We start from the raw sequence: 26,930 nt of genomic DNA on the forward strand, positions 1-26,930 counted from the left end.
GAGGGATGCATGGTGTGTTGTTATAACCCTGATGCTATCAGATTACCTGCGATTCGATTCCTCCAGGCATGATGAGTCATGATAAACACTCATGCATCGTTCACAATGCTCCGCAGAAGCTTCAGCTCTTTCCTGTTCAAACTTAAGAGAGGTTGTTAGATGGTATTTTAACAAAGGCTTTGGTTAAGCTTACATCTCAGGACTTTGCGGATCACCATCCTGCCTCCACAGCGATGATCTTCACAGCAGAGCAGGTGGCTTGCGTGTGCGAGGTCCTCCTGCAGAGCGGTTGCATGGATCGTCTTGCTGGCTTCCTCCGCACTCTTCCTCCTCCTTCCCTCTCCTCCTCCTCCTCCTCCTCCTCCTCTTCTTCTCCTTGCCCTGGGGAGCTGGAGAGTGTGCTGAAGGCTAAAGCCGCAGTGGCCTTTCACCAGGGTCGCTTCACCGACCTCTACACCCTGCTGGAGGGCTTCCACTTCTCACCACGCAGCCAACCACTCCTGCAGCAGCTCTGGCTCAGAGCCCACTACACAGAGGCCGAGAGGCAGAAGGGCCGACCCCTGGGAGCTGTGGGGAAGTATCGTGTAAGGAGAAAGTTTCCTCTACCACACACTATCTGGGACGGAGAGGAGACCAGCTATTGTTTCAAGGTAAACAAAATCTTATGTTATCTTATCCGGATGGATTTTTGAATAGATATCAGTGACCAGTGGTATAAAGTAAAGTTTTACAGTACTTTAGTATACTTCTAGCACACGTCAGGGGGAAATATTACTTTTACACCACACAATCTGACATCTATAATTAAGACTACATGGAGAATCATACTTTACACTAAAGATAATTTGATCCTCCTCTGAAATATGACTATTTATTACAAATGAACACACTCTAAAGCAGGCCTATATAAAGTATTTCAACTTTGCTCCACATTGAGCAGCTACAACTGTAAAATGCTGGTGTTATTATCAATAATAATAATTAAAAAGGAGTTGTTTACCTTACTTTTGATACTCAAGTATATTTTCTTAATGATACCTGTTGACTTTTACCTGTATTTTCACCTTTTTACATCTGATTTGAACACTTTTACTTGAAGGGCTTGATTAAGTAATTATTAATTAATTATGAATAAATGTTACATTTAAGAAGATGCTTCCAAAGTGTACTAGTTTTTTTAATGATAGCATGACACACACCCCTCTAGATACACCTAAGCTGCGGACTAGTATTGAAAGAGCAGTTTTAAATGTTTGTATATCTCTGTTTTAACAACGTTAAGTCAAGTTTAACTTCTTTAAATTAAACTAAACAGGAAAAATCAAGGAGTATACTCCGGCAGTGGTACCACCAGAAACCTTATCCCTGTACCCGGGAGAAGCGGGAGCTCGCTGCAGCCACCGGCCTGACACCGACTCAGGTCAGCAACTGGTTCAAGAACCGCAGGCAGAGGGACCGAACCACGGACGGTACCGGGTCAGTAGGTCTCCTTTAAAAAATAAATAAATAACTAATAAGAAAGAATAATTTAATGACTCTTATGTGCAAACAACAAGTTTAATTTGCTTTTTAATTTAACAAGATAAGTAATTAAAAGTACTTGCCCCACACTACAGAGAGGCGGAATGTACGGTGCCAACTAACCGTTAGCGGCATAACAAACACACTTAATTCATTTAAATAATTAACTCATATATGCTTTCACTAATACTTTTTAAAAGAGTATCGCCTTTTTTTTCACACAAAAAGGCACAAAGTTTACATTTGACTGATTACATTTTTGATAAAATCTCAAAGGATCGTTGACCGCGGACTGATACGTTGAGCGGTTCAGATCTCATTATCAGACGTTACAATCGAAGGAGTAGTGATGGGAATTTCGGCTCTTTTTGGAGAGCCGGTTCTTTTGGCTCTGCATACTATAAGGAGCCGGCTCTTTCGGCTCCCAAACGGCTCCTCACGTTTTGTTAATTGGTTTTATTAATTATTTTTCATTATTATTGCTGTTATTATTATTTTATTTTTTTAAATGTTATTATATTTTATTTTTGACATTGTAAAGCACTTTGGTCAGTGCATTCGGTGTAAAAACGTGCTATATAAATAAAACTTACTAACTATTTAATTAATTTATCAACCAAAATAATGGAATAAACGGCTCCTTAAATCGGCTCACAACGAGGATCCGGCTCCCGTCGTTCACTTCAAAGAGCCGGCTCTTAGAACCGGATCGTTCGCGACCGACACATCACTACGAAGGAGAGCGACCGTTTGTTCTTCCAACCGCCGGGAGAGATAACGTCTTTCATTTTAAACTCATTTAAATATTAATAATAATACAACAATGATTGTTTTTATTAGAGTATAATAATTAAATATAAAGTGTCAAGCTGTCAACTGTTATTTTGCCATGGTTTTATTGTTGTTTTAAAGTAATCCAGACGGTGATAGATGCCTGTTTGTCTGATTGTAATAGAACAACAGCGTCCTCTTGTGGTTAAATATAATAAATAAATTTAACAGAGTAATGTCTCCTCATCTCCTCATCCAGTTTCCAGACACCTCGCTCTGGAGGAACCTCAGGAGAAGTCTACCCTTCCTCCGACAACGACTGTTCACCTCCAGGCAGCCCACATCTCCTCCACCACCACCACCGCCGCTGCTGCTCACCTCCACCTCTCTCTCACCCTCCTCCACCTCCACCTCCTCCTCTAGGTCACATCATTTGAGAGCGTGCCCTTTCAAAAAAATGTTTCATTTGTGACAATTTTTCGTTTTGTTTTGGTTCAACGGGGATGATAAGATGCGGGAACTGTGCTGGTTAAAATGTATCTGAGCAAAATCAGAATAAAACCATTTTAACTTTATTGCAGACATTTCACTACACCGTTTACATGGTGTAACATAAACATCATTTCACTGACACAAAAAAATAGTAGGTAGCAGTTAATAACAGCAGGTTGTAAGGCCAAGAGGATCCTCATTCAAAAGTGCCAGTTATTCACAGATATGACCTGGCTGTCGTTCGCCGTGTGTCGCTGTATGAACAGCGTTCACAGCAGCTTCGGGGAGCCTGTCTCAAATTCTGTCTTTCAAGAAGACATTAGTGCATCTCGATCGTATGAACGGAGTAAATAAAATGCTACAGCTACAAATTCACAGACTTCCCCTCCAGTACCACGATCCCAGTATTATAATCACTCCAATTAAGACTCGCTTGTCCACATCACATGTGCAGACTTTTAGATATGCGTCTCCAGCATGTTATTCAAATGAAACCAGGGAGACTGGTCCATCCAGCAGGGCCGAGTCTTTGGTAAAGTTTTAGCTGGTATCCCCGTAAACTTCTTTTCTGCATTTTAGGTTCAAGTCATGCTGGTCGTTTAAGCAATTCTCTGTCATTAGTGTGACAAACAGCACTAGTGCTTCAGTGAAACGTCTTTGGCTGTGTTTTCAGAAGCCCAGATACTCTGCCAGAAACACAGCCATGATCTTGGTCAGGTTCACCACGGTGGGACGATGCATGTTCTCCTCCGTGTCATCCAGCGTGTGCCAGAACTGTGGGAAGGGAGTGGCGATGACGTGTAGCACGGGGACGCCTGTGTGTGTGGAGAGAGGGGAAGATGGTGACGATGACGCCGTTGACACGAACTCTGTGGTGCGGTTTCACTCACCTTTATGAAGGAAGGGGATGTGGTCATCCTGTACAGGACCAAGGTACACATCCTTCCTAAAATATGTCTGCTCTGAGGGGTGGGATGTCAACAGACCCTGTCGGTGGAGTCTCTTCTCTGCAGCAATAAGCCGGTCGAACCAGCGTGCCGTGTTGTCAAAGTGATTCGCAATCAGTGGATCGGGGCTGCCAAGCAGGTCTAGTAGCACAAAGAGGTCCTAAAAGAGAGAAAACGTCAAAGACACGACAGACCTGCTGCTATTGTTGAGATTAAAATAGACCCGTTTCTGCTAAATTCAGTCTGGTTGTACATAATTTAGAGTGTGTGTCTGGATCAGGATGTGTTTCCTCACCACCGCCTGAAGCATGGTGTGTGCTGAGCCCGCGGGGTGAGGCGTGTTGGCCATGCGCTCGGCCAGGTGACGTGAGCCGTACAGCGAATCTGTGGCGGTCCACTCTTCAAATGACTCCTCTCCGTCGAAAAACACCAGCTGAAGAGACACTGGAAGTTTCTGTGAGGAAATCAAATTAAGTTTAAATTAAAATTCACATCACAGCCTCCCTTCCTGCAGTGTGTGTACTACAGTAACTACATAAATCACAGCCTCTGGGGAGATACTGCTATATACGGAGGACTGCTGCAAAGAAAGTAAGGGGCTGATGTCAGCATTTCTATCCTACACTGCAGGCGCAGGGAAAAAAAAGAGAGAAACTACTCTTGTCAGCATCTCGGGCCTTTTTGTCATAGGAAGCAACACAGGAAAGTCTAAAACAAATAGGAAACTAATCCATCACCATCTGCTCCGTTTATATCTCAAGTGCCAGAGCCAAAGATGTCAAACAACAACTGAGCACATACCTGCTGTTTGAATGATCTAAGCTGGGCGTCCAGAGACGTGGCGAGCTCCAGGATCATAGCACAGGGCACGGCCGAGTCACTCGCCCCCAGAAATACCTTCTCTGGGGCACGGGGGTCCGGAGGCAAAGCCTTGGAGTCGTAGTGGCAGGCCAGGAGCAGCCTGCGAGGGGCAGAAGGGTCCAGAGTGGCAACAATGTTGGTGAACGTGACCTGGCCTCGGGGAGTTGAAGACTGGAAGGAGTCTAAATCGATGGCCCAGCCGGCAGACAGCAAAGACAGAGTGGAGGTGATGTGCTGGAGCAGAGCAGAGAGAGAGAGAAAGAGAGAGAGGGGATTAAAGGTGAAATTTAGATAGGAGGAGGAGGAGGAGGAGGAGGAGAGGTGGAAACTATAAATATTTAAACACACCTGCTGTACAGCCAGGTTGCCTTGTGTCCCTGGGAGCCTCTCTATTAGGATGGGCCTCAGGTGAGTCTCCCACAGGCGAGTGCCATCCACCTGAGAGGCCAGGCGGCGGATTTGAGCAGGAGAGCACTTACTGGGTTTGTGGGACAACTGGATGGACAGGAGTTAGGATTAATGATTAAAAAAGGAGGGAGGAGGAAAAACTATGAACAAAGAGTTAGCACCAAACACGAAACTCTTTCCAGGTCGCTGTAGTACGGAGGTTTAGTGGTCCTTGTGTTTGCACTTTATTTACTCCCCACTGTTATTCTGTTTCTCCATATTAAGACACACATATATATATAGTATCTTCTGCATTCTGGTGGAGGGATTGCTCCTGGATTTTAGTCATAATCTTTCCTTTAAAGTTTATTTTTTGTGCATCATGTGTCTGAATTAAGGATCTAAAGTTATAGAAGGTGGCATATGTTGAGCCCTTTGAGGCAAATTTGTGATTTGGGACTGCTATATATGAATAAAAATGACTCGGCTTGAGTGAAAAGTATTGGTTAACTGTGAAGAGGAAGATGAACTACATCGAAATCAAACAATTACTTTTATTGTTGATTAATCTGCTGATCCTCACAACGTCTAAGATGCTTGTTTTGTCTGACTAAACACTTCATTCTCCAACCAAAGATATATTTTGTGTTGAACACAGTTCGGCACGAGAAAGCGGTTTTCACATTCAGCTGCTGAAGGGTGAAAGTTTAGTGAGAGTTTAATAGTTATAAGTAGGATTTTGTGACTTCACAACCTGTTTTGAAGGCGAAACTTGAAACTGGGAGTTTATTTTTTTAGTAACGTAGGAAACGTCTTGTGTCCAGTAGTCAAACATTTGAAAAATGTTATTTATTATTATTATTGTTGTTGTTGTTGTTGTTGTTGTTGTTGTTGTTATTAATAATTATTATTTATAGGTGATGGATTCTTCTATGTGGGAAGATGCTAAAATTATTGATTTAATTATTTTTAATGCAGAAATATATCAGAAAGAAATGATCATTCAAAGCAGGTCAGTGTTCAAACGTGTGCCGAGGTGATCTTTAAACACATTCACACATGAGACAACAAACAGCTGCAAAACATCTCAGCTGGAAGCAGATAATAATTAGAAAAATAACTTATTTTCTGATGACTGACATATAAACTGTGAGGTTCAAGTTTTTAAATACACATTGTCAGTGATCTACCCTGGCCCTTTATTGTCCCCAACACAAAACAAAGGGTAAAAACATAGTGCTGTTGGGGAGGAAATGTTGATATAGTGAGACAAACATGAGACCAAACCTCAGTTCAGCTCAGTGCAGACAATGCAACACCATCTGCTGTGCATATTATATTTCAGTGACAATTAACACTTGGAGCACCGAGCTAGTCCCACAGCACATACAAGTTACACAGAGTCATGCATCTGTCATTACTCTTACCCTGTCTTTGGTCAGATCTACGGCCGGCATGCGGTTCACATGTCCAGCGGTGGTGTCGTTTGACAGGTAGACTCCCAGCACCACCGCCAGCACCAGGAACCCGAGCAGACAGATGAGCAGTACCCGGGCCCGGGGCATCCGCACCCGGTCACAGCCGGGGAAAGAGCCGCTGCCGTTGCTCTGCTGCAGAGGCTTGTACCTCCGACTAGACCTGGACATGACTGTGTGAGAAAGAGACAAGGGTGTGTGTGTGTGTGTGTGTGTGTGAGGACGTAAGAGCTACGTGTCCAAACAGACTTGTGGAGCGAGTAGGAGGGAAATCCACACAGGAAGTCGAGGCTGGCTCTTAGAAAGCTGTCTGCACAGTCTGTGGTTCAACATAATGATGCATCCTCTGCTCCATAAAGTCTGTAATCCGTGCTCCCGAGCTCCGATCCGACTCCTGCAGCACAGCTCTGCAAAGGCATGCTTGACTTCATAGCCACTTTAATCCAAGTTAATCCAGAAATCATGATAATTTGCACAAAAAACACAGTGAGTGTTTCTCATCTGATTGCAGCTTAGCGAGCAACAACTGCTGCTGGACTCATTTTTATCCGCTAACAGAGACCAGCGACAGATCGAGCAAGTAAAGCCCTGACTTGTTGTCATGTGTCGGAGTGATAAATATAAATATAAACACAGTTTACGCCTCCTCCGTGCGGGACGTCTCGGTGGTCTGCAGGGTAAATGGCCTGACTTCTTCGAGGTGTTTATGGCGGCTGGCAAACAGCAGTGTGGTGCGCTACCGACACCCACCGGACGGATGACAACCAGAGACACTATTATCAATTATTGGCAGCATGACACAGCAAAAAAATCTTTAAGTTTTACACATACAAAGAATTTGTTCTGGTGTCGTTAGTGCATAAGAAAGATAAAGAAAATCATCAAATATGCCACCTTCTAACTTTAGATCCTTAATTTAGACACATGATGCACAAAAAAGAAACTTTAAAGGAAAGATTATGACTAAAATCCAGGAGTGATCCCTCCACCAGCATGCAGATGTTGTAATATTACTAGTTTTACTAGTTAGTAATATTACAAAACAATGAAGTCCAAGCTAAGTTGTGGATGTATGTAGAGACAGAGGTGGAGTGTGAAAGATGAAGAAACTCCAGTTAACATATCTTTACAAATATAATATAAATAAATAGTAAAAATAGAATAATTGTGCATGTAGTTAGATTTTATGTTATTTTATAGTTATACTGCACTCTTTATTTGACAATTACTTTGCAGATTTAGATTACTGTCTACATGTATCCACTATACTGAATCATGATATATTATGTTACACAGTAGTGTATAAGGTAACTCTTGCAAAACAGTGTTTAACAGGCCCTCAGTCATTTTATTAAACTAATAAGCTTCAGGCTAATACTCATATAAATCTTGTTAGATGAGTACATTTACTTTTTACATTACATTACATTACATTTAGCAGACGCTTTTATCCAAAGCGACTTACAGAGGAGGACATAAGCTGAGAAAGGTGTAAAGGAGCACAGAGTAGTTGTTAGTTTTGTTAGTTATTCAGGACTTTTACTCCGTAGTATTGCTGTTGTTACTCATCATCTCTGACTTCTACCACCATGATTAATGGTTAAATACACAGAGGTCACTGTGTTTTTTAAATAGAAATAAGAAATAGAACTACAAATACTTCTACTCTACCAATATACTTTTAGTACTTGCTAAAATTTTGAATGCACGACCTTTAGAGTATTCATGCACAGTGGTATGATACTTTTACATGTCACATTATAGCACAAAATGCCTATATTCTCTCAGTGTAAATCAAATGTAATCTGTATTTTTCACAGTCATGCACTAACTTATGGAGCTCAGAAAGACAAGAGAGGCTTCGCTGGGTATTTTTTGTATCTAAATCTTTAATCTATACATACCAATTTTCTTAAATCACTTCCATGGTGGCAAATATTAGAGAACAAATCACTTCAGTACATGAAACAGTGCATATCAAAACACAAAGAGGTCTCAGATAAACTAATACAAAGCAAACGGCAGCATCTTTACTTGTGTAACCTGTGTGTGATAAACATCCAGTGCAGTAGTAGTACACTATATTTTACATAAACTTCCTTTTCTCCTACACACTCATTCAAATAACTGCATCATTCTCCTGTTTTTATACCTTTACTTGCTTTATTTTGAAGGAATATTTGATTTTAACGCGGTTATTTGTAGGAAAAGATGGACACAGTGTGTAAGAACACAGTCTGAACACATTCTTGTGTCTTATATGAAGCATAATTTGTAACCTTGCGTCAGGTCTGAACCAAACAAAGCATGTTATGACACACTGAAAGTCCCGCCAGATTTTCGCTCGGGAAACCAAACGTTCTAAACGGCTGTGATTGGCCAACAGGCGTTAAGCCCCGCGTTCTCTCGCTGCTGATTGGTCGACACGCCTGTCCGTCTCCTCCTGCGGCGGTCACGCCTTCCGTACAAATACGACGTACGCGGGAGTTTGAGGAGTTATTCGCGCGTTTCTCCTCCTCGAGTCTGGTCTGGACTTCAAACTCGACTCAATCCCAGCCGAACATTTGGACACCGAGGAGAAGATCAGACTTGTAGCTGCTGCTGCTGTTTTCTCTCTGGGGGACGAGCGACATCACACTCCGCCGGCATGCATGTGATCAAGCGAGGTGAGCTGTCTGTCTGTTGTTGTGGCTCAGTGTAAAGCAGGCCTCTAGCTTCAGTGCTAACACTGTCAACAACGTGGATCTGCCAGTTTATCATGAAATAAAACGCTCAGGTCACATCACACAACTGAAACTTTGACCATGAAGCTGCTTCATCGCTTAATTTGACACATCAGCCTTTTTATTAAGATAATCAGCTGATGGTTTAGGTCAGGCAGTCTGTACACCAGCTGATCATACACGTGAATATTTAACAGGTAAAATAAAATAAAAAAATTGAGCTCTTAAGTTTGTGTTTATGGTCCCTAAATCCATAAAAGCCTTTGTCATAAGTTGGCGCCAAAAGGTGATGTAAGTTTTAATTGTCCAAGCTAACTTCCTGAGTAAAACATGCACCAACAAACAGATCAGACAATGTTTCTACAGTGTTAGGGAAATAACAATGCTATCTTTATAAATATTCATTGGCATAAAGCCTGGCTTGTTCCTTTTTAAATTCTGTGTCACAAATAAAATCAGAGAATTACATTAAAAAATGCTACATAACATATACCCATCTAAAGCATATATATCACAATTCTTCGACATTGATAACAAGTGTACCTTTTGTAAAACCGAACCTGAAAATGTAACTCATTTATTTGGAAAGAGCTTGAGAACTATATACTGTGTAAAACAAAACATAAAATCAGCATTGAGGGAAAAACATTATTACTTATTTTGAATACAAAGAAAATAAACTGTATTATTGTCAACCTCAATATTTTATTAGGGAATAAATATAAATCATCCATAAATGTAAATTTTCAAGTTTCATCACCATTATTTAAGCTATTTTTAATTGAAGTTAATTATTATTTTAAGTCTCTTAAGTTAATTACTAATAAAAAAAAATGTCTGTCTATAATGAATATTCATGCAGATATTTTCAACCAACCATTTTTCATGGTTTTCCCTTTTGATCCTTATTATACAATCATGTAATTATACTGGTGCTGTGTTACTATTGAACTAGTATGACTGAATTCTTTATTTGTTCTTTCAATAAAGTTTGAAAAAAAAAAATCCTGAGAGTGTTGGTGATTCAGACTGGATAGTAGTTAGTAGTATTATAGTTATACTGCACTCTTTATTTGACAATTACTTTGCAGATTTAGATTACTGTCTACATGTATCCACTATACTAAATTATGATAGTATGTTACACAGTAGTGTATAAGGCAACTCTTGCAAAACAGTGTTTAACAGGCCCTCAGTCATTTTTTTTTTTTTTTTTAAATCAACTAATAAGCTTCAGGCTGACGACATAACTCTTGTTAGATGAGTACATTTACTTACTTATTCAGGACTCTTACTTATTTTTACTCCGTAGTATTGCTGCTTTTACTTATCATCTTTGAGTTCTACCACCACAGACTAACAGTTAAATACAGAGATCACTTTGTTTAAAAAAACAAAACTGATGTTAATATTTGATTTTTAATTATTTATAATTATTTGATAAAATTTCTAAGCATTAATATATAATTTAGTTAAGATTGATGATAAGATACAAAAAACAGAGTGAACGAACAATGTTTATTTATATGAAGGGATGCGTTTCAGTTTTTACTATTGATACTAATTGATGCATGTAGTTTCATCTTTACTGTTAATAGATTGTATAATTTCGCTGACTGACAACTTTAGAAAGTGATGATTGAGTTAACTGACGTGTATTTATTTATTTTTTTTCAGATGGACGCCAGGAGCGCGTCATGTTCGATAAAATCACCTCCCGCATCCAGAAGCTGTGCTACGGGCTGAACTCTGACTTTGTGGATCCGGCCCAGATTACGATGAAGGTGATTCAGGGTTTGTACAGCGGCGTCACCACCGTGGAGCTCGACACGCTGGCGGCTGAGATCGCCGCCACTCTCACAACCAAACACCCCGACTATGCAATCCTTGCCGCTCGGATCGCCGTCTCAAACCTGCACAAAGAGACCAAGAAGGTGTTCAGCGAAGTGATGGAGGACCTGTACAACTACGTCAACCCCTTGAACAAACGCCACTCTCCCATGATCTCCAAGGAGACGCTCGACATTGTCCAGGAGAACAAAGACCGCCTCAACTCCGCCATCATTTTCGACCGCGACTTCTCCTACAACTTCTTTGGCTTCAAGACTCTGGAGCGGTCCTACCTGCTGAAGATCAACGGCAAAGTGGCCGAACGTCCCCAGCACATGCTCATGAGGGTTTCCGTTGGCATCCACAGAACGGACATCGACGCAGCCATTGAGACCTACAACCTGCTGTCGGAGAAGTGGTTCACCCACGCCTCGCCTACTCTCTTCAATGCCGGTACCAACAGGCCTCAGCTGTCCAGCTGCTTCCTGCTCGCCATGAAGGACGACAGCATCGAAGGCATCTACGACACTCTGAAGCAGTGTGCCCTCATCTCAAAGTCGGCTGGAGGAATCGGCGTGGCGGTCAGCTGCATCAGATCAACGGGGAGCTACATTGCCGGCACAAACGGCAACTCAAACGGGTTAGTCCCCATGCTGAGAGTTTACAACAACACGGCACGTTATGTCGACCAGGGCGGCAACAAAAGACCCGGAGCCTTCGCCATGTACCTGGAGCCGTGGCACTTTGACGTGTTTGACTTCCTGGAGCTGAAGAAGAACACAGGAAAGGAGGAGCAGAGGGCCAGAGACCTTTTCTACGCCCTGTGGATCCCCGACTTGTTCATGAAGAGAGTGGAAAGCAACCAAGACTGGTCTCTGATGTGTCCCAATGAGTGTCCCGGGCTGGACGAGTGTTGGGGTGAGGAGTTTGAGAAGCTCTACACTTCATATGAGAAGGAGGGGAGGGTGAAGCGTGTGGTGAAGGCTCAGCAGGTGTGGCACGCCATTATCGAGTCCCAGACAGAAACCGGCACGCCGTACATGCTGTACAAAGACGCCTGCAACCGAAAGAGCAACCAGCAGAATCTGGGCACAATCAAAAGCAGCAACCTCTGCACAGAAATCGTTGAATACACCAGCGACGACGAGGTAGCGGTCTGTAATCTGGCCTCCATCGCCCTCAACATGTACGTCACCCCTGAGCGGACTTTTGACTTTAAAAAACTAGCATCCGTGACCAAAGTCATCGTCAAAAACTTGAACAAGATCATCGAGATTAACTTCTATCCAGTGCCCGAAGCGGAGAAGTCCAACAAGCGCCACAGGCCGATAGGAATTGGCGTTCAAGGTTTGGCGGATGCCTTCATCCTGATGCGTTACCCGTTTGAAAGCCCCGAGGCGCAGCTGCTGAACATCCAAATCTTTGAGACCATCTACTACGCCGCCCTGGAGGCGAGCTGCGAGCTGGCCGCTGAGCTCGGCCCCTACGAGACGTACGAAGGCTCTCCGGTCAGCAAGGGCATCCTCCAGTACGACATGTGGGAGAAGACGCCCACAGATCTGTTGGACTGGAAGCTGCTGAAGGAGAAGATCGCCAAACACGGCGTGAGGAACAGCCTGCTGCTGGCCCCGATGCCCACGGCCTCCACCGCGCAGATCCTGGGCAACAACGAGTCTATCGAAGCCTACACCAGCAACATCTACACCCGCAGAGTCCTCTCTGGAGAGTTTCAGATCGTGAATCCTCATCTGCTCAAAGACCTGACGGAGCAGGGGCTGTGGAGCGAAGAGATGAAGAACAAGCTCATCGGCAACAACGGATCCATTCAGGTAACTTACAGTCCGTCAGGTTAATTATTATTTTATCAGCGTTGGCCGTGTCTGAACTTCTTTTGTTTGTTTTCAAAAGGACATTGAAGGAATCCCAGACGATCTGAAGCAGCTGTATAAAACCGTGTGGGAGATCTCCCAGAAGACCGTGCTCAAGATGGCAGCCGACCGCGGCGCCTTCATCGACCAGAGCCAGTCCCTGAACATCCACATCGCGGAGCCGAACTACGGCAAACTGACCAGCATGCACTTCTACGGCTGGAAACAAGTAAGTGAGACGTGAAGAACAAATCGGAGAGCAGACCGCTATAGAAACAACACGCTTAACTCGCTCCGTTCTCTCACCAGGGTCTGAAGACGGGTATGTACTATCTGAGGACGAAGCCCGCCGCTAACCCCATCCAGTTCACCCTGAACAAGGAGAAGCTGAAGGAGCAGGAGCCGGTTCAAGCCACAAAGGAGGAGATCAAAGAGCGTAACCTGGCCGCCATGGTGTGTTCGCTGGAGAACCGAGACGAGTGCCTCATGTGTGGATCTTAAACACGACCTCCTCCGTAACACTGACACCTGGGATGGCTTGATGTTATGAAAGTGTCCGTAGCAACTAAAAACACTTTTTCACTGATCACACTTGGGATGTATAGAATAATTTTTTAAGTGTTCTGTCAACTCTCTTATGTCAATGCAAGTACTTACTACAAAATGTATTTTATGTTTAAAGCTATGTAACAGAATAAAAAAGATTTTTACATGCAAGTTGTTTCATCATGTTTGTGTGAGCTGTGGAGATGTTATGAGACAAAGACAAGTGCTGCAGAGCTGCAGCTAATATTTAATATCAGTTAATCGTTTAATAGATGAAACTGAGATGTGTTTACACCAAAGTGTAAAATCCTGATCATAATATCCTAGAGCCTGAGCAGTCAGGAGGTTTGTTTTTTTTAGATGTTCATGACTCCAGATATTGAATTAACTGACTGGCCACTTCATTAGGTATGCTCATAATATTTCGTTTACTATGGAGGTTGTAGTCTGCAGTAGTGTTCCACTGTTCACATGAGGGTCACAGTATTAGAAACCCCTTTAAATATAATCAAAACAAACATGAAGTTGAATTATTACCTTTCCACAGTTACCTGAATCAGTCATGCAATTCATTTCCTTCGTTTTTCACAAGGTTATTTGTCATTACCTCAAAATAAAAAGATAACAGGTAATTTTCTCAAGATCTTGAAATAAGATTTCCCTGTGATAACGATCGAGATAATTATCCAAATGTGATAGGCCTGACCTAGAACAACTTAGTTAAATAAAATAAACTTAATATTCTGAGTTTGAGTTACTTCACTATCACACTTAACTCAAGGGATGAGGGGGAAAAGACAGTTTAACAGTACAAAAACAATCAACACATAAAGTTCTGATAGTTGTTTTTAATATATTTTTTATAAAATAATGAAAACATAATTTACACTTTTAAATGTACAAGTTATTACAACCCAAAGGAAACATCATTTTTATATCTGTGCGTCACGTTCCCCTGCCACATGCAGAAAGCACCGACACACAAAGAGGAAAAGACGACGCCAGAAAATAGAAAAACAATGAGGAATCAGTTTTGTACAGAGATCAGAGAAAAAACAGAATACACAAATAAAAACACAGTACCCTCTTATCTTCACTATTGTCTGCAACAGTGGGAATGTGTTAAAAAATAAATTATCAAAATATTTAAACATCTAAAAAAAACAAACCTAATTATACAATATTACCATTAACCATAATGCAGTATTGATTTGTTCAACAGGGATCGTTGTGTAATGCTATAAATAGCTTACAATTATACATAACATGAACAAAATTTATATAAAAAGAAAGAAACCTTGCCCCCTTTTACACAAGCAAACTAATGACACTAAAATCACAGCTACACCTGCGAAGCTGCATGAAGGATTTCCCTAAAAGGAGGAATAACTGGAGTGTGTCATGTGAAGTAAAAACGTCCGAACGTGGAATAAAAGTCGGAGAATATGAACTCCATCATAACCTAGACTTTGTTTATGACAGTTCTAGTAAAAGTAGTACATCTGAACCCGGACAAACAGGTCCATATAGGCTTAGGTATAAATGTGAATGACGACAGCCTGACTTGAAACTGTATAAATGCTGACTGAAATGGCAGTTTTCTGTCCAGCTCAGAGTCTACAACACTTGTTCCCGCTTGCGTCAGTGAAAGAAAAGTATATTTAACAGTAGGAGTGGGCGATACGGACCAACTTTATGGAAAATGTATTGAGAAACTGTATTGTCTGTTTTAGGCTAATACAGCTTATAAATCACGGTATTAAACCATATAAATTCAGTATTAGCTGACCTCTAAACACCCATGAGTATTAAAGGGATAACTAAAATGGTTATAGACAGTATTGTGTCAGGCTACAGTGCATCAAATCGCCCACCCCATCTGGTGGTTCAGGGTTTTTTTTAACAGCACCTTGAGGAACCTGAGTGAGTCGGGATTGAAAACAGCTCCAGTCAGACCAGGGAAGAAGTATTTGTAGTGGCTCCACAGGGCAGAGCAGATGATAATTTACCACAATTTTATCAGCGATATCTCTACTGACAGGAAGATTAAGACTGTATTGTCTGTTCAGTACCAGCATCCAAAACAAAAAAACAACAACCCACAAACGGACACATTATTTCGGTATGAAAAATAGATATAGTAGACAATATCGTTAAGCAAGCTAGCAGTATAAATAGTGTCTTTTGTGTTCATTTGGGTTATCACAGAAGACGGGAACAGATCCTCTCACGCACACAGACAGACTGGTTTCTGATATAAAGGAGCTTCAGTGTTGTTGAGTTTCATGTACAGTAAATGTTTTCCATAAGCACATATTACTGATGACAGCTTCGCCTCGATTAGTACGCAGAGATTAGAGGAACAGGTTGACGTTTTGTGTGAGTTGTGATCACTCACTTTAGAGTTTTGTCTGTTAAATATGAAGCTACAGCCAACAGACGGTTAAGCTTAGCATGATGACTGGAAACAAGTGGCCACTGGCTTGGTGTCTGTCTCATCAGCACCTTAATATCACTAACCTACACGTTATACTATGAGGAAACCATGTTAGGTACCAGCTGTCAAAGCCAAGTATGTGATAAAGTGTGTTTGTTTTGAAAACAAACAAAACCCGTTAATAGCGGTTAGCTTAAATTACTAATCAGGTCACACAATTTACCGTAACACCAGTTGCTAGGTAACCACCAGAGACTCCCGGAAAGATCACACATTTACACGTTAAATGTTGTTTGTTTTAATCTATCTAACCGCTAGATACTATGAGAGCACCATGTTTTGTACCAGCTATCAAATCCAAGTATTGCGATGAGGAATTTTGTTTGTTTCTAAAACACAATTTTAATCGCGGTTAGCTTAAATTACTAATCAGTTCACACAATTTATCGTAACACCAGTTGCTAGGTAACCAGCGAAGACTCCCGAAAGTTCCTGCTGTTAGCCAGACCACTAATATACATGTTTAAATTACATTACGTCATATATCGTTTGTTTGTATATATCTTATAGCTAAATGCTACAAGGGCAACAGGTTAGTTACCAGCTATCAAAGTAGTGAGAAAGTGTGTGATAAAACAAAATTTAAAAAACAAACAAACAAAACCTGTTAATAGCGGTTAGCTGAAACTGCTAATCAGGTCACAGAATTTATCGTAACACCAGTTGAGAGGCAACCAAGCAGAGACTCCCGGAAAAATCAGAAATTTACACGTTAAATGTCGTTTTAATATCTAACAGCTAGATACTATGAGAGCACCATTTGTTTGTACCAGTTATCAAATCAAAGTATGCGATAACGGTTTTTGTTTTGTTTCTAAACACAATTTTAATCGCGGTTAGCTGAAACTGCTGAATCAGGTCACAGAATTGAGTGTAACACCAGTTGCTAGGTAACCAGCGGACAAATTTCTCCTCCGTTAGCCAAAAAAGAAATGCCCGTAAATTGGCAAAATTGTCCTTTTTCCCCAATTAGGTTCTGTTTATGATTAGACAAATGAGCTATAACGTGTTAATTAGTGCGCTTTAGCGGTGCTGGGAGGTGGATTTTGTCGCATCCAGTCTGACTTTCCTCTTGTTTTCAGTCTCTATGCTAAGCTAATGACGGTTTTCTGGCTGTAGCTTGCAGAGAGTGTGAAGCAGATATTTCCCCAACATGTCAAACTGTTGCTTTAAATATTAGATAACAACATGTACTGTGATAACAAGGTTAAAATAATTATCCAGTACATTTAGATCTGAGATGATACGGCACTGCTGAAAACAATTCAAAAATTAAATTCAAAACAATGCACTACATTAGAGATATGATACTTATTATTATTATTATTATTATTATTATAATCACTGAGCTTCATGACATCAACCATTTACACTTGCTCAACACGCCGATGGCTTGTTTCACATCTAAAAAGGGCCACGCTTCATCCATGTAAACGGAGGAAAGAAAAAGAGTATCGTGGCCTGCAAGTTTCATTATTACAGTAAACTAGTTTGTTCATCACTCAAACGTCCTATAACAGACATTCAACCTCACACACACACACACACACAATAAAATGCATCCTGCCTCGAGCACAAACACTGTTGTGCCATAATCTGAGTATTCACTGTACCATCAGTCACCCACACACACACACACACACACACACACACACACCTCTTTAGTACAACCGTTATACAATATCAGTACAATATAGATAATATTGATACATGAGAATTGTACCACACAGGCATCTATCTACAGTACTATGTCTGTAGAGCCTCAATTACTTCTAGTGCATTCTGGGAGATGCAGTCTGTAATGAGTCAATTATTTTTTGTTTTTGTTTTGGCTGATTCGCTGCAGGAACAGTATTAGGCCTCTCCAGGTGATGTAGTGTTCACTTAAAACAGTCATGTTCTTCTCTCCTACTCGCTCCTCTGGCATAGTAGCATTTGTGTTTCTATATAAGACAAAGTATATAAGACTTCAGTTTATAAAAATAAACTCGGGCTCAGAGAATAGAGAGGGAGCCGCTCTGCTCTGGGAGTGTTGAAGTCCTTTTTTTTTTTTTCTTGCTCTCTCTACGGTTTAAGGCAGTTCAGTGGCAGCTGAGTGTGGTGAGACCTCTGCCGCCCCTGTGTGTGCAAGGATTTCTCTCAGTCGCCGTCCCTCTGTGGCCTAAATCTCACCCTCTTCTTCTGCTGCTGCTGCTGATATCACTCCCTCTTTGAGTCAGTTTCGTGTGTTAAGGAGTTACCCTCGTGGTCACTCTCCGTCTTGTCGAGGTTGGTAAAAAGCCGGCTAAACTTGCGCAGCTGCTCGCTCGCTGTTAGGCTCTCCTCCTGCAGGCGCTGGTTGTTCTGTCTCAGGTTGGCCATCTCTGCGAGCAGAACGACTTTATCCTTCTTCTCCTGGTGGTGGAGAGACGGAGAGGAAGACAAATGATGAGTCAACCACTCTCATATCTGTCCACTACAACATGATGCTTAGTTTAGCTGGGCATCCTAATGGATGCATGCAACATTACCATCACGTTCTGGGTTCAAATCTGTTTAATGAGGTCAAAAATGTGAAAAACAAAAGCGTCTCACCCTCTCCAGATCATTGTTTAGCTGTTTTAACATTACTTCCAGGTGGTAGAGCCGACCAGACAGATCATTGGGCACCTCGTCACTGTAAACAAATGCAGTACACATTACGTGAGACAAATACACCCCCACTGCTATTCAGGTTACTAGGTGGTTAAGGAGGACAGGTTTTACTGGTGTGTGCACATTCATTCCTGTGTGGGAGTGTTTGAACTGAAGCTTCAATAACACTGTACTCTCGCTGCTCACTGGTAGAAAAAAAATAATAGAAACTGGTACTATAGCTACGACTGTTTATTGTTTACTACAGTGAGAATACACAGAGGAGTGAGCAACGTGGGGGTTTAGTGCAAGTCATGTAAACAACCACAAGGTGGCAGTAGTGACACAGGCCTGAAGACACAAACATGAACATTCAGAGGAGTTTAGTGCACTACTTTACGACAAATACTGTTTGTTTTGAGTGTAACCGCAAGGTTGACCTACCCGCTGAAGGTCGGTGTGGTCCGAGGTGTCTGAGGAGTGTTAAACTGGACAGGGCTGGCGACTGGTCTCAGGTCCAGACCTCCAACCTGTGGCTCCGTCAGTGAGAAGAGGGAAACGGCTCTTTGTGCTGCAACAGAGACACATAATCGTTCTAACAGCTCCACAGAATGAGTCTTTTTTTTTTTTTACCTCAAGTGTCCCTTGAGATGTGTGACACAATCACACCTCAGCGTAGGACGCCCTGGCTGCAGGTAAGGTTATGGATCAAGTGTTGACTTGAGTCTAAAGTGTTTGATTGTCTTTTGTGGTCAAAGTGGACACAAGGGACGGCAGAGAGACCCAGAAAAGAAACTGTGGCTGGGAAGCTCGAATGAGAGGTGAGAGATGAACACACAGATCTCCTGTTTCTTTCCCAGGAGTGTTGAGTGACAGCAGACAAGGTGAAACCGTTCAACTGCAAACCTCCAGACAATGTCTCACATCCACCAGGGATTTGAGACTTTACACTGGTTAATTACATTTAATGACATAACAAAAAGATTTACAGCACCCCACGCCAGAGTTGAACAAACCTAATCTTGAAGTGTCTCCATCCTCACCTTCGTAGGCTTTAGCGGCGTTGACCAGGCTGGACCACTCCAGTCCACAGGCTGTGTCAGGAAGAGGCATCAGCCCCGGGTCGAGCCTCCTCAGAGGGGGGACTTTGTCTCTAACTTCGGTGAGAGACAACTCAGAGGCTGACAGAGGCACTGAAGGACGACAGGTGCAATAAGTAAACAAAGTGTTTTGTCCACCTGCTTGAAAACAAAATAAAAACAGATGCTGCAGTTTAAACTCACCCTTCTTGCCCTGAATGTGGTTGGAGGAGGCGGCGTGTCTGCGCGTGGGCAGCGTGCAGGTGAACAGTACGTCAGTGGGGGTCGACTGGTTCTCAGAGTTGGCGAAGCTGGCCTCTCTGCGCCCGCTGCACAGCGACTCATCTGAGAAGGTGCGCTGCAAAGTTCGTCTGGGAGACTACGGGGACAAACAGTGACAGTGATTAGATGAAGGAACACTAAAACCTGGTATAGAGGTCGGCGAGTGATGGTGTGTCCCTCACTGGATCTCTTGGTGGAGTCTCTCCCGGGTTGTCCATGATGATCAGTTTCTTCAGGTCGTCTTCGATGGTGCTTTTGTACGTCCGCCGCGGAGAGCGCAGGTCTCTCAGTGACGCTCGGAGCCGAGGTTGTCCAAACACGTTCTTTGAATTTGTATCCACCTGCCTGGAGACACAAGACATGAGCACCATGAACACAAAGGATGTTGACCCAAAATATTTACACCTCTAGCACATTCACAGGTCAGGCCCAGAGTCTTCTCAGACACTCATGAGTTTTATATTAATGTCTTGACCTGAGCTGAGCGAGATGAGTTTCCTCTCAATTCTGCTGCAAATCTTTGTTTTCTGTCTGTTCTGTCCTTGACTGTCTCCTTCGAGGCAGACATTGCTTTGTTTTAAGCGGTAACAAGCCAAAAATAGTTGAGAATCTCTAATTTATACTAATATTTAATAGATAATATTAGCTCATATTTTACATAAGAAGGAGATGGATTTTTCCTTGTGTGCAAATGTGTGCTTATCGTGCTCAGTAAACTTAATTATACTTAAACGTGTTCCAGGAACAAAATGTTCTGCTGGGATCATTTCGAGCTCTCAGCCACTCAACGTACTTCTTGCTGCTGTTGCTGTCGGAGCTGGATGTCGTGGTGGCGTTTGAAGGTGACGGGCTGGTTTCTTCAGTCTGCCATCCGGTTTGTCTGCTCTTCCCGTATAAGGCCTTTGGGGCAGAGCTGGACAGAGGGATGGAGCTCAGCTGAGATGAAGTCGGTGTCGTCGTGGCGGCTCGGACAGGACGTGCTTTCTCAGCTGTCGGAGTCTTGTAACCCTGCGGCGTGTAGGCCCTGAGAGGACGGACGAAACACACAGACATACACGTGATTAATGCTTCAAAAGCAACAGCGATGTAGTAAAACATGGAAAACTGTCTTGAACGCACATCTGGCCACAAGTACCAAGTGTAATACAAAAGAAAAAAGGTTGTTAGAGGCTCAACTATGAGTTCACTGAATATTTGTTAGAGGATGGGTAACATCGGCTTATCTGCCCTTATTTTCATGGGACAACATTAGTACTTTCTGTACTCAAAAACTGCATTTTACATTTTGTGTTATTTTAATATTTTATGTCACAATGAGCAGCCAGTTATAGCATACTGACACAGGACAATGCACAGCCTACCTAGGTGCTGGTAGGTGATTTTTTTTAGATTTGGACAGAGCCAGGCTTGCTGTTTCCCCTTGTTTCTAAGCTTAGCTGTAGTCTTAACAGACAGATGAGTGGTATTGAGCTCTCGACAAAACGTCAAACTTTCCTTTAAGAATCATCTTGTTCACATGACTGAATGACAATCACGTTGTTTAGCTCTCAGTGGGTAAACAGGGTTTCTTTTACTGCTCTTTCTATGTGTGTTGTCTGTCCACTTTCCACATCAGCATAATATATTCTCGCAGCGTTTCCTCCTCGTCATTGAGTGGAGAATGAAGACAGAGTGTGCAATTAAAGTCCAGGTAGTGCTGTTTGTTAGCAACAGTGTCACATTGCAGATACTATGCTACTGACTGCTAATACAACACTGACAGCAGAAGACTTATGAACTACAACTACCATCATCTATCAGGCGACCTGAATGTCCTTAAACCACCAAATCAAGTCGTCAACACTGCAAAACGAGGTAGCTAACGGCACGTTTTAAACCGAATAAACAGACATTTTAATTTAAACGATACCTGTGATGAATCATCTGACAGCCTTCTGTTTTAATCTCATATCTATATTATGTTCACGGTCCAACACATCCCAGGCACAGACAGCGACTGTTTTAATCCAACACAGAGTGGTCGAACACTGTGTATGTTCAGTGTTTTATGCCTGTATGTGTGTGTGATGTGGGGGTGGAAGTGATGAGTCCAGCAGCAGAAGAGATCACATGATGATCTGCATGTTTCGGGAGGATTAGTCTGCTTTAATCCTTAATGTAGAGACAGTTTGATGTCATACTTTAGTTAAAACAGGATCTGGTGGTTGCTGCTTGGTGCATCATTCCCCAAAGATTCCTCTAAACTTGTTAAAAGTCTCACGTTATTATCGAGTACATACATTGGTCCATTAAGCTGAGCAGCATTAAACTGAGAGATTTATGAATGTAACTCTCTCCGTACGATAAAAGCCGGCACATATCTGATCTAAATCTGCCAGTTACTTAATATCAGCTTCATAAAATGTGCCATAAAAGATGCATCTCATCAGCGAGCTGCTCTCTTACCTGGGTTTGAAAGCATCCATTTTATCAGCGCTGGAGCCAGGAGGCGGGAATGTCCTCGTCCGGTATCCTTTGTTCTGATTGGCTGTGGCCGGTATGATTGGCGAAGATTCTCGTCTCCTCGCCTCCCTCTCACCGCTGCTCCTTCCCACGGACAGCTCCTGGATGCCGCCGTAAGTGGCGAAGCAGTGCATGGGCTTGTGGGGCTGGTTGTTGGTCATATTTCCGTGGCGAGCGTTGTTGTAGTGGGTCGAGGCGTCGATGCCGCTGTCATTGGACCCCCCCTTGTTGAGAAGGTCGGGGTCAGGGTCGGCTGGGTCGCCAAGGCAAACCCCACCTCCTCGCTCTCCTCCAGGTCCTCCGTCGAACCAGCGCTCGTCGCTGTGGCTGCTGGAGGCGTTACTGGAGAGGGTGTTACTGCTGGAGTGGCTGGAGTACTGAGTCTCACCCTGCGGAGGACAAGAGAGCAACATTCAGACAGGCTCGGCGGAGAGAGGTGAACAAACGAGACGGGGTGATGACGAGTCTGACCTTCGAGTGTCTGTTTGGAGAGTCTTTCCCCGGGACATCCTGTCTGGGTATTCTCCTCTGGCCCCCTCCTCCACCCGGTCCCCGAGACACTGGGACATGCCAGAGGGGCTCTAGACAGAAAACACACATAGACACTCGCAGGATTAAAGCAAATTACACTGAACCTCCATGGTTGGCAAAGAGGATTAAATACTTATAGCACATTTAAACACTAACCTCCACCCACCAACGCACAAAATCAAACTATCATCTTTACTCCACCATGCAGCACACACTCTGAAGACAACATCGCTAAAGACAAGTCTGATTTATGATATTTTGGTGAAGAACCATTCATTTTTAAGTTGATATGGTGAACGTCTTTGCTAAGAGTTGACAATTTACACACTCAACAACATCATCATCATCATTCAGTTGGTGTGACCCACTGATTAAAGCAGATTCAAACTTGCAGGGTGATGTACCTGTTTTGCAGCGCTCCATGGTGCTCTCCTGACTGGTGAAGCCCGAGGAAGACTCTCCACTGGAGTTGATGTCCACGCTGAGGTGGGGCTCGTAGGGCAGCAGGGGGCGCTGTCCTGTTCCATATCTACACAGACAGATAGTTGCGGGGAGGGTGATTAACAAACACATTCACGCCACTGACAGTAACATATCACACCAGACGGGCACTAAGAGAGTTCAGACCTCCTCCAAGTCTGCAAGCAACCACTTACGATTATGACCGACTTATCTTGAACTGTTTATGAAAATAAACAGTTTCTTCTTTGGCCTGTCCAGAGGCTTTTACCATGTCGGGCTGTCACAGTATCAGATTTTCATGATTTATCGCAGCCAAGAGAATTCAAGATAACAATGTTATTGCAATATTTATAGAAAATCTTTAACTTTTAAATCTGTTTTCTCTTTTTTTGGGGGGGCAAATTAATTTGAGTATATATGACAAATTCTTCAGAACAAAGCACTTCATATATGTAGCATGCTTAACTGAGTCTGGTACCTTTGTTTATGTGCAAACTATTGCTCTGCCTGTGTTACAGGCAGTGATTTAAGAGGTGCTGGAATATTTACACAATATCATCATATGCATATTATTTATTTCAATAAAAGTATATCGTGATGCCTCAACTATCGAGTTACATGAAAATCAGGCTGGCTGTTTTCCCTGTAATTCTGTTGACAAAAAAAAACAAACACTCCTTGGTGAAGCTAATAACAGAAGATTAAGCCGACTTAAACAAACAAATAAACGAGCTGAGGAGAATTTCAGTTTCTGTTTTGCATCCCGATGGCGGTTGAATAAAACACATTTTTCTGGTTGGGCGAGATGTTATCAACCTCCACACTGTGAGGAAGAGCCACCCACACAACAGATCCTTCCTCGAGGAGACATTGTGTTCGTACACGTCTAACTGCAAGCCTGAGTGAGACACATTATGCAGCCTCGTCTTAGGAGCAGATATAATCCGACTCTAACACGCTAAACAGTTATGATTAACATTGGACATGATTAATATTGAGATCAAAGGAGTGACGACAAAACATCACACACCTGTCAGGTGAGGGTTTGTAGCGTACAAAGGGGCCCGGTGTGATTCCAGGCGGCCCCATAGCGGAGAGGCCGACCAGGCCTGAGGAGGGCGAGGAGAAGCTGGCTGAGGGGTTCCTGTAGGGCAGCACTCTGTCGCCTCCTGCAGGAGAAAGGGTGTAGTGGTTCTCTGGGTAGCTCACTGGCCTGGAGGACACACAAAAGAGAATGATGGTTAACCGAGGGACAAACAAACAGGCCGACCACAGAGGCGTGAGGAGTATGAGTAAGGCTGCTACAGGAAAGAAACCATTTATCTAAATTAGCGAGAAACGCTGCAAAACAAAGAATCAGTTCGAAGCTGCCAGGATGTGATTGTGGTTGTTAACTTTGGGAGTCAGCAGCGTGACACCAGCACCAAGTAACGTCTGTGTGGTTAGCAACGGAGAACAGAAAGGAGTAAATAAAAAGTAAATAAAGATATACACACTTATCCCTTCAGAAGACTACCCTAAAGTACTGTAAGGTCATTTAAACGTATGTAGCCTTGATGAACTGAAATGTTTAGTTTAGCAGAGGAGGATTCAAGCAGAATAAAAAGCAAATGCAATCGAGGGTTGGAAGGCTTATAAAGAGTACAATAAGGAACGTGAATTTGCCTCAAGTAAGGTCACCATTACAGGCATGAAGGCTGCCTCTACTAAAGAGTTTAAGACCTTCAAAAGAAACCAGTTGATGGATTCAAGCAACACTTAAACAATTTTATTGTTATGATGTCTCCACATGAACCGTTACAGGAGCCCGACTGAACTGCTGTTTCATCTGACATGTCCGGGATTTGTTTTGTTTTGATAAACACAATCACTGGTGACTGTGTATATCAAAATAAACTGAGTATCTATCTGACGTCACTTTTAGTCAATATTTATTCATTTTATTTTTCAAGTGTTTTGAAAGGAGACCTGGTCAAGACATTATATAACATGGTACAACTAAAAACAACAGTCTCACAAACTAAACAAAATAAGATGAAATGACATCGATGTTGGCGGTGATTCAGAAGTCCATTAATATGTAAAGAATCAATTATTTGTTTATTGTCTAATTTTTTGTGAATCAAACATCATCTGTCACAGCAAGGTCGAGTTACAGGGAGTTACCGTATCATTGCTAATATTGATGCTATAAATAACCCTATCTTGTCTTGCCTGTACGCTAATGGGACTATGAGTGAATCCAGCTCACCTCTTAGAGTTGAGGTGCTGAGGCTCCCTGTAGGGAACGGGCATCAGGGTCTTGTGTGAGCGAGGCAGTGGAGGAGGTGGGGGACCCATGGGGGCCCAGCGCTGTGGGGTGGGTGCACTGTGGAGTCCTGGAGGAATGGGCGGACTGTCCCATCGCCACGTCGGGCGAGGGGAGGGTCGGTAGCCTGCCGCCAGAGGCTCAGGTTCTGGCTTCTGCTCCATGGTCTTCATCTCGTACTCCTCTGTGCAGCCCCTGAAGAGACAGAGAGACAAAGTTAGTTATCTTCAATCAACTCAGGATATAAACACCACACTCAGCCTGAAGCTCGACATCCAGCACATATCTTTATCATCATTATTTCATTCACACAGCTTATTACAGGAGGACAGGAGGCATCAAATATGCAGATGACAGACTATCTATTCAAGACGAGACAAATGCCGAGAGGAAGAGATGAGAGCGGGGTGACAATGGCGGTGGGAAAATGGTGTCAAAGCGAAGAGTTAAATTCACAGGGAGGTGAAACAAAGGGAGGAGTGGGACAAAAAAAGAATTTAAAGAGAAACAAACACAATGCAGCAAAGACTGAAACAAGAGAGACAAGGACACACACAGTGTGATGTGTCCCCTGAAAGGGCTGGTTCGTTTTGAATTAGGGCAGCAACAATTATTTTTATTATAAAATCAATCTGCAGAATGTTATGTCCCAGTCTGAGGTGACATCTTTAAAAGTATTGTTTGTCAACAGTTTGAAACCCAAATATACTGATTTACTGTCATAGAAGATGAGCAAATAGTTCATATTTAGGCTGAAACCTGCTGGTTTTCTGGCATCTTTGCTTACACTAAACTCATTAACAATTAATTTGGTTTATTTAAAGCCTTTGTTTAATGCTTGATTCTGACTGGTCAATTACAGTCTGTTATTTCTGTTTAGGAGACTGTTACTATGGACACAGTTCTGGTCGTAGACTCTGGAGGACCACAGAGGACGCAATAAAGTCAATTTCAAATCAATATTTTGTGTTTTGATTTCTTTAGAAAGCTGCCGTGTAATAAGCAGAATAATGCATCACCCTGTCAGGGTTTATTTCCCAATAATGACCAGCTCACTGTACATTATACCTAACAGTTTGACTTGTAAATGGTAAACACTTGTATTGTGGTGGACAGTGACAAATAAAACCTACAACCTGTAAATAAATAAATAAATATAGAATAAATAAATATAAATACAACCAAACTACTTGCAGTAGATACCAGTACTTATATGTAGTTTCATTTAATAATTG

At 42.5% G+C, this 26,930-nt stretch overlaps 4 protein-coding genes across 6 annotated transcripts in view; 2 read left to right on the plus strand and 2 right to left on the minus strand.

The window, feature by feature from the left end:
• The first annotated feature begins 119 nt into the window (after positions 1-119).
• On the plus strand, positions 120-2,751 carry six9 (SIX homeobox 9). Its single transcript, XM_027280818.1, has 3 exons — positions 120-650; positions 1,316-1,476; positions 2,552-2,751. Exons 1-3 carry the CDS (start codon positions 234-236, stop codon positions 2,727-2,729), a joined length of 756 nt encoding a protein of 251 aa, XP_027136619.1. The 5' UTR covers positions 120-233; the 3' UTR covers positions 2,730-2,751.
• A 91-nt stretch (positions 2,752-2,842) lies between these two features.
• On the minus strand, positions 2,843-7,202 carry qpctla (glutaminyl-peptide cyclotransferase-like a). Its single transcript, XM_027280817.1, has 6 exons — positions 6,407-7,202; positions 4,941-5,087; positions 4,533-4,826; positions 4,027-4,185; positions 3,675-3,891; positions 2,843-3,599 (listed from the first exon to the last, which is right to left on the minus strand). Exons 1-6 carry the CDS (start codon positions 6,623-6,625, stop codon positions 3,454-3,456), a joined length of 1,182 nt encoding a protein of 393 aa, XP_027136618.1. The 5' UTR covers positions 6,626-7,202; the 3' UTR covers positions 2,843-3,453.
• A 1,721-nt stretch (positions 7,203-8,923) lies between these two features.
• On the plus strand, positions 8,924-13,592 carry LOC104931438 (ribonucleoside-diphosphate reductase large subunit). The gene is made up of 4 exons (XM_019257660.2): positions 8,924-9,120; positions 10,855-12,836; positions 12,916-13,104; positions 13,185-13,592. The coding sequence occupies exons 1-4, from the start codon at positions 9,102-9,104 to the stop codon at positions 13,374-13,376; spliced, it is 2,382 nt and encodes a 793-aa protein (XP_019113205.1). The 5' UTR covers positions 8,924-9,101; the 3' UTR covers positions 13,377-13,592.
• Positions 13,593-14,254: 662 nt separating this feature from the next.
• sipa1l3 (signal-induced proliferation-associated 1 like 3) overlaps positions 14,255-26,930 on the minus strand; it is a 66,630-nt gene continuing 53,954 nt past the window's right edge. For 2 of the 3 annotated variants that reach the window (XM_019257679.2, XM_027280198.1), the window contains 12 exons: positions 25,639-25,890; positions 24,418-24,600; positions 23,330-23,454; positions 22,866-22,975; positions 22,338-22,783; positions 20,686-20,916; positions 20,075-20,237; positions 19,815-19,989; positions 19,548-19,724; positions 18,976-19,102; positions 18,493-18,574; positions 14,255-18,312 (listed from right to left, as the gene is read on the minus strand). In XM_019257679.2, coding sequence (XP_019113224.2) covers positions 18,118-18,312; positions 18,493-18,574; positions 18,976-19,102; positions 19,548-19,724; positions 19,815-19,989; positions 20,075-20,237; positions 20,686-20,916; positions 22,338-22,783; positions 22,866-22,975; positions 23,330-23,454; positions 24,418-24,600; positions 25,639-25,890 — 2,266 coding nt within the window. In that variant the 3' untranslated portion in view covers positions 14,255-18,117. The remainder of the gene's footprint in view (positions 18,313-18,492; positions 18,575-18,975; positions 19,103-19,547; positions 19,725-19,814; positions 19,990-20,074; positions 20,238-20,685; positions 20,917-22,337; positions 22,784-22,865; positions 22,976-23,329; positions 23,455-24,417; positions 24,601-25,638; positions 25,891-26,930) is intronic. The other variant, XM_019257680.2, reaches the window with a different exon arrangement.

This window comes from Larimichthys crocea, chromosome VII (assembly GCF_000972845.2).
Source record: "Larimichthys crocea isolate SSNF chromosome VII, L_crocea_2.0, whole genome shotgun sequence".
Classification (NCBI taxonomy): domain Eukaryota; kingdom Metazoa; phylum Chordata; class Actinopteri; family Sciaenidae; genus Larimichthys; species Larimichthys crocea.

Bases quoted from the DNA above. Each gene is read 5' to 3' on its own strand.
- six9 (XM_027280818.1), top strand. From the start codon at position 234: ATGATCTTCACAGCAGAGCAGGTGGCTTGCGTGTGCGAGGTCCTCCTG. The intron at 651-1,315 runs GTAAACAAAATC...TAAACTAAACAG, and splicing joins AGACCAGCTATTGTTTCAAG to GAAAAATCAAGGAGTATACT. The intron at 1,477-2,551 runs GTCAGTAGGTCT...CTCCTCATCCAG, and splicing joins CGAACCACGGACGGTACCGG to TTTCCAGACACCTCGCTCTG.
- qpctla (XM_027280817.1), bottom strand. From the start codon at position 6,625: ATGTCCAGGTCTAGTCGGAGGTACAAGCCTCTGCAGCAGAGCAACGGC. The intron at 5,088-6,406 runs GTAAGAGTAATG...CTGTCCATCCAG, and splicing joins TAGATCTGACCAAAGACAGG to TTGTCCCACAAACCCAGTAA. The intron at 3,600-3,674 runs GTGAGTGAAACC...CCACACACACAG, and splicing joins CATCCCCTTCCTTCATAAAG to GCGTCCCCGTGCTACACGTC.
- LOC104931438 (XM_019257660.2), top strand. The intron at 12,837-12,915 runs GTAACTTACAGT...TGTTTTCAAAAG, and splicing joins GCAACAACGGATCCATTCAG to GACATTGAAGGAATCCCAGA. The intron at 13,105-13,184 runs GTAAGTGAGACG...TTCTCTCACCAG, and splicing joins ACTTCTACGGCTGGAAACAA to GGTCTGAAGACGGGTATGTA.